The 7,094-nt window shown below is 37.6% G+C and overlaps 1 protein-coding gene across 1 annotated transcript; it reads left to right on the forward strand.

The window, feature by feature from the left end:
• Positions 1–1,543: 1,543 nt before the first annotated feature.
• LOC120111051 (pentatricopeptide repeat-containing protein At5g64320, mitochondrial-like) lies at positions 1,544–5,234 on the forward strand. Its single transcript, XM_039127388.1, has 2 exons — positions 1,544–4,010; positions 4,866–5,234. Exon 1 carries the CDS (start codon positions 1,633–1,635, stop codon positions 3,808–3,810), a length of 2,178 nt encoding a protein of 725 aa, XP_038983316.1. The 5' UTR covers positions 1,544–1,632; the 3' UTR covers positions 3,811–4,010; positions 4,866–5,234.
• Positions 5,235–7,094: the final 1,860 nt, after the last annotated feature.

A 7,094-nucleotide genomic window follows, 5' to 3' on the forward strand; every position in this document is an offset into this window, starting at 1 on the left:
CTAAATTCATAATTAGGTTGAATTCTTAATCGAAAAGGTACTGACACCCCACAAAAGACAAAGTGAAGGCCAAAGTCAAGTTCATCCAACGCCGAAGCATGTGCCGCCTGCAAAAACAAATAAATTAAATATTTAGATAAAGAAATTAGATAATAAATAAATTTATATATAAGAATAAAAAATAATTTATAAAAAGTATACCATGCTAATAAATTTATTATAAAAAGTTGAAGGATATACAATGTTAGCTCCAACTTAAAGGTTATAACTTAGTTATATGATGTATGATTGAGATGATTTTTTTTAATCGAATAGTTTTTTAAGTTCTATGACATGATGCATGCTCTTTAGAGGATGACACTCCTAGCGATCAAAACTCAAATTTCATTATTTGGGGCCTCAAATGGGCCGGTCAAATTGAGAGTTTTCTTTTTATATAAGACTTTAACCAGACTTTATCTGACACGAATAAGATAGAGCGACAGAAAGAAGAGTTGATATAAAATTTGAGATCTATCTCCTTAAGAATTTTAGTTTTTTCTATAATATTTCAATTGGTGATGTCTATTTTCGAAAAAAGAGAGTCCTATTAGAAATAGAAAGAGAAATCCTATCCAAATTGTGCAACGGCGGACCTTACAATTATAAATAGACTCTATATACCTCAGTTTTTTAATCATCCATGAAAAAAAAAAGAGAGGACTTAAGCTCTAGTTTTGCAATTCTTTTATTTTCTTCTCTTTTTTTTGAGAATGAGAGATTCGAGTTGAATATATTGAGAAAAATCTTTCTTCTTGATCGGATCATCAACCCATTGGAAGTATCCTTATAAATATATATGGGATAGATGTTTGAATATAGGCTCGGATACATGTAAGATGTAGTTATAATACAAACGAGGTGAAAATAAAAGTCATCATTCCCAGCATCAAATTCAATATTGGTGGTCGAAAAATGAAAATGTAGACTATTGAAAATGATTTAGAAGGCTTAAAATATCTATATACAAAAAAAAAAATCACATGTTTTGGAAATTCCTAACTTATGCATCAAATGGTCGAAAATTTATAATTATAATGGGACTTGATATAGTATGTGGCTTCTGGGATGACTTGATATGTGGACTAGAGACTTAGAAAACATATGGATTTTTCTAATTAGGCATTTTGGACTTTTATTTTTCGATTACCAACATTACTTTTGATGGCAAGTGTAAAATCTATTATAAATGCACCCATTCTAGACTGAATAACCTAATTAAATTTATAAATTACTAGAAATTTAAGAAAAATATAATTAAAGCCGAAAGTGCAGATATACCTTCTCTTTACAATTCTTCCCCCAAAATGTGGGGTATAAGTTGGGATTCATTCAATCACTAGGTGAGGTGATTTTTCTTCTTAAAATTAAGAACATAGGCAAAGTGGGTGAGTAGGCCCTGGCATGCCTCACTAATCATGGCCCAGCATAAAACATGGGCCGGATCGGAGCAATGCTAGTTAGCTAGCAGGCCGGTTCCTTCGTCCCAGCACCGAGCGTGCGAGATAGAGACAACTCAAACGAAGCGCAGAGAAAGAGGGAACCAAAATTCCGGCGACTACGGCCGCAGCCGGCGGCGGAAACCAGTGCTGGATGATAAAAACATTCCATTTTACGATGCTTTCCGGCAAGAAGTCACCGCCTTTCCACTGCCTTTCGATCCTATTTTTCTCCTCCGCGTCAGCCGTCGCCTCAGACGGCCGGCAAATGGACACCGAGAACGAGTGGGAGAGACTCCTCAAACCTTTCGATCTCGAAGAGCTCCGGAAGTCCCTCAATCGAATTACCCCTCGAAGACTGTGCAAATTGTTCGAACTCCCCCTCGACATTCCGACTTCGATGCAACTTTTCCACTGGGCGGGCTCCCAGAAGGCCTACGGCCACTCCTTCGATGTCTACTATACTCTCATTAGGAAATTGGGTGATGCCGGAGAGTTCAAGCTCATAGATCAGCTACTGCACCAGTCCAAAGAGGAAGGAATTGCTTTAAGAGAGCCTTTGTTCATTGTGATCATGGCTTGTTATGGAAAAAACGGTTTGCCCGGTGCTGCAGTCCAGCTGCTCGATGAAATGACCGAAGTGTTCGGCTGCAAACCGACCTTCCGATCATACAATGTGGCTTTGGATTTATTGGTCGCGGCGAGCTGTCACAGGATAGCGGCTAATTTGTTCTTCAAAATGCTTCATAGAGGAATCGCTCCGACCACTTTTACTTTTTCAGTTGTGATAAAGGCACTGTGCTCTGTGAATGAGGTGGACTCAGCAAGCTCGCTCCTTAGGAGTATGGCAAGGCATGGGTGTGTACCCGACTCGATTATATATCAGACTCTAATACATGCTCTCTACAAGAAGAATAGAGCATGTGAGGCATTGAAGCTTCTGGAGGAGATGTTTGTCATGGGCTGTTCACCAGATGTCAATACCTTCAATGATGTTATTCATGGACTTTGCAAGCTTGGTCATTTACGTGACGCAGCCAAGTTGGTTGATAGGATGCTGCTTCGAGGGTGCACCCCAAGTGCGCTTACCTATGGAGTTTTGCTCCAGGGCTTGTGTCGGAAAGGACAATTGGATGAAGCAAGAGCGTTCTTAAGTAAAGTTCCCAACTTGAATGTGGTTTTGTTTAATACAGTGATCAATGGGTACTTGAATGAAGGAAAATTTAGAGAAGCAAAAGATGTTTACGATAATTTGCTACAAAGTGGATGCTATCCAGATGTTTACACATACAACATCATGATGCGTGGCCTCTGCAAGGCAGGGAGACTGGGATCAGCCGTGCAATTACTTAATGAGATGGAGGCAAAGGGTTGCGTGCCAAATATCATCACTTATACAATTTTGATTGATAGGTTCTGCAAGGATGGTCGGTGGGAGGATACTAATATGATTTTAGAGAAAATGTCTTCAAAAGGCTTAAGTCTTAATACTGTAGGATATAATTGCCTTATTTGTGCTCTGTGCAAGGACCATAAAGTTGATGAGGCCATGGAACTGCTTGAAAAGATGAAGAGAGAAGGCTGCAAGCCTGATATATTCACATTCAATTCTCTAATTTATGGCTTGTGCATGGATAACCAAATGGAGGAAGCAAAACAATTATATGATGATTTATTATTGGAGGGTGTTGTTGCCAACAATGTAACTTATAACACACTGGTTCATGCATTATTACGGAACAGCAGATGGCAGGAAGCTTTGAAACTCACTAATGAGATGGCAATCCATGGTTTCTCAGCTGATTTAATAACCTACAATGGTCTGATTAAAGCTCTCTGCAAAGCTGGAGATGTTGATAAGGGTTTGGGACTGTTTGAGGAGATGATGACAAAGGGTGTTCAACCTAGCAATGTTTCTTTTAATCTTTTAATTGATGGACTATGTAAAACAAGAAGAGTACATGATGCGCTTGAACTCTTAAAGGAAATGCTACATCGGGGCTGCACACCAGATATAGTGACTTACAATAGTCTGATAAATGGCCTATGCAAGATGGGGTGGATGCATGCAGCTTTGAACCTCTTAGAAAAGCTACATGCTGAAGGGTTAGCTCCAGATATGGTCACTTACAATATTCTTATCAGCTGGCACTGCAAGGCAAACATGCTCGATGATGCTAACATGCTTCTTAACAGAGCAGTGAATAATGGAATCATGCCCAATTCTCTCACCTGGGACATACTGGTGAACAATTTCATTAGAGAGCAAACTCTTTGGTACAAGAGAACCAAAGACAGACAGAAAAAGCAACCCTTCATCAGCCCTAAATAGTTTCCGAGGCTGCTCCACTTGAAATGGCCGCTAATGACATACTAAGGTGGTTTGGCAAGGCATTTATGGGAATGGATTTATTACTGGCCTGCTGATCTACATCCTGAACCCCAGCAGCCTGTGGGAATTTTGAAGGAAGCTCACATCATATGCATAAGGAACATAGCATGGAAGTTGCAGTTACTTTTCTTCGTCATTAGGTAAATGTAAAAATTGATACATCCATATGTACACACACAAATATATACATGACAATCTGTTGTTGCAGTCACTTTTCTTCGTCGTTAGTTAAATGTAAAAATTGATACATCCATATGTACACAGACAAATATATACTTGACAATCTGTTGTCTCTGAAGTCCTAATAATCATATATTTCCATAGAGGCTTGGAAAAGGGATAAGATTCTTTTTTGTAGCATTTCAAATTACAAGAATTCAAAAGTTATGCCAAAGAAACCTAATTTTCTTATAGTCGAGATCAGTTTACATACTTATGCAACAAGAATCAATATGTTTGAACTAAAAAACTTTTCTGCACAGGTCAAATATTTGAATTATTTATAATATGGATGATGGTGCAACACCATGCTAGTGAGCAAGTCCTGATATCAATGAATGCTTCATCATATCGAAAAGGATATATCTATACGTCTTAGGTTCTAGAAACAATCTAATTACCTTGAGAATGCCAAATGACATGCATACTAGATGTACAATATGTAAGGCACACTATGATCCGGGAACTTGTTGTCAAAACCATAATTAAAATCGTCAAGGCAATGATCAAGAAATGGTAAAAATCCATTATTTTGATATGCCTAATAAAATAAATCCTCCTACATTTCCAGTTAATATTGTCAAGCATACATTTTTATGATTTTGAAATATATTCAGTAAAGAAATAAAATTGTTAAAAGATGGGAGATTGTATGCATAAATGATACATCTTTGCCTGATTGGTTGAATTTTTCCTTCTTGGCAAGGATATAATCATTAATTTTAGTATAATGTAGGAATTGCTGTTTCTAATACCACTCTGTTTTTGGTTTACAGGGATATAACTACTTGGTCAATTTACTTCCATTGAATTTGGTGACAATGTTGATATTCCATATCCTTCAACTAGCCTGGTTTTGTCAATTGGGTGGCATGATGGAGTTATCATAGCCAGCATCTCCATGACCTTATAATGGACGTTGCAAAGAAACCTTGGCAGACTTTTATGTGCTGGTCTATTAAAAGTTTTGTGCAAACAAACAAGTTTCTTTTAGAAGCTTCAGCATTTGGTTTGGAATGTTGGAAGTCCCATTGTTGATCATACGCTGAAGTAGTTCTAGTACCGAGTTGGTATGCCTAAGAGCCATTTTCATTGGTTGAGTATAATTTTTGAAAGTCATATTTATCTTCTGTAGTTCAGATATGCATTTTAACTGTTGTATGTGTGTGTGTTTTGGTGGTCCAAAAAGATTTATGAACAGTTTCAACTAATAATGTCATGAAATTGGAACATACATGTTCACATCTTGTACTCTGGAATTTTTTGAAATCATAAAAGTTGTGTACTTTATTGTTCCAAAAAGATTTATGAACAGTTTTCACTAATAATGTCATGAAATTGGAACATACATGCGCACGTCTTGTATTCTGGAATTTCAGAAAATCATTAAAGTTGTGTGTGTGTGTGTGTGTGTGTGTGTGTGGTAATTTGTGAAGTTTTATAGAGTTCTTTGGTTCCATTGTCAAAAAAAAAACCAAAAATATTTCTCAAGTTATAAAAAGATATTTATAGATACCTATATCTGTTTCAACCCTTAGGTATTAATTTGCAAAGTTTGTTATTAGAATTATGACCAGCAAGGATTTACTAATCGAGGTACAAGCAATACAAATCACTGACAAGCAATAGTATGCGAGTAACACAAAAATGGCACAGGATGGCACTTTGTCAGTTCATTTTTTCCTTTTTTTGTGTGTGGAGAGGGGTTGGGGAACAAAAGAGGCACCATGAGGACTTGTGCAGGCTTGTGTTTAGTCCTATATCGGTTGTGTGCTAGGGAGATCTTAGGTGCCTATATAGGAACAAGAATCTAGCCGGTCCTTTTTGGTGAGCTCTTGTGTCATTACAAATGATATCAGAGTGGCCTAGCCCATATCTCATGTATGTATGACTAAGGGATACTGCAACATGAGCTCTTTTAGGGCTGACTATGGATTGATCATGGTGTTTGTAATTAGATTTAATTGGATTTGGACTGCTAGCCTAGCAAAAATGCCGGGCTTAAATAGGGGGAGTATGTAAGAACTTGTGTAGGCTTGTGTTTATTCCTATGTCGGTTGTATGCTAAAGAGATCTTTGGATGTTATATAGGGCTAAGGAATCTAAATAACAACTTCTAGCTGGTCCTTTTTAGGTGAGGTCCTAGGTCGTTACATGCGCTCAGTGGTATGGGTTTTAGCATTGACACAAAGAGGTATGAGTTGGTTTGGACTCTGGTACAACTTTCAGGGGCTAAATGACGGGTACCCTATATCGTCCCTGCTGATGCAGTATGTACCAGCTGGAATGTTAAGTCTCTTCCTCCAAGAAGGGGTAGTTCATACTCCAACATTCGCAATTGCCCAAAAGAACTCTCCTTGATCGATCATGAGGATGACCAAACGAGAAGACTTGCTGAAACACCCTTTTGTCATCTTGAATTTCTGAGATGTATATGATTGTGCTCTGTAGTGAGCATCACTATGCTGACCACAAACATTTAAATCCTGATGCCACCAAATTAACCATTTGCTGAGTCATAATTTTAAACCCCTACACCTGGTTCTAAGGGGAAAAATGTTTGTTTTCGACATTAGATATCAGATGGCTGTTTGTGGGTAAAGAGTTCAGTGCATCATTATTTTGGAAGTTGAAGTGGCAAGTTAATTTGAAGTTTCAGCTTGAAGTGACTTGAAAATCATGTTTTCCTTTTCTGAATTTGATGATGAAGGCGGCATTTTGCTCTTGAATTGTTAACTTCTTTTTGACAAATGAGACACAAGAAAGCCAGCATCAAATAGCAGCATTGGATAGTTATGTTCATGGACTGACTTTATTAACTATATTGTCTTGTTGCAAATCCTTCTCCATTACAGCCACTACTTAAGTCATCTGTGATCTGTCCCTTCTCATGTTGATGTTTTCTTAACAAAGCTTCATATCATTGAAGCTTCTTTTACTCATTCGATCCACATTCATCAGATATTGTTAAAGACTTGGTTTAAGATCTCCTTGTGAGGCATTCA

The sequence above is a fragment of the Phoenix dactylifera genome, chromosome 6 (genome assembly GCF_009389715.1).
Source record: "Phoenix dactylifera cultivar Barhee BC4 chromosome 6, palm_55x_up_171113_PBpolish2nd_filt_p, whole genome shotgun sequence".
In the NCBI taxonomy this organism is placed as follows: domain Eukaryota; kingdom Viridiplantae; phylum Streptophyta; class Magnoliopsida; order Arecales; family Arecaceae; genus Phoenix; species Phoenix dactylifera.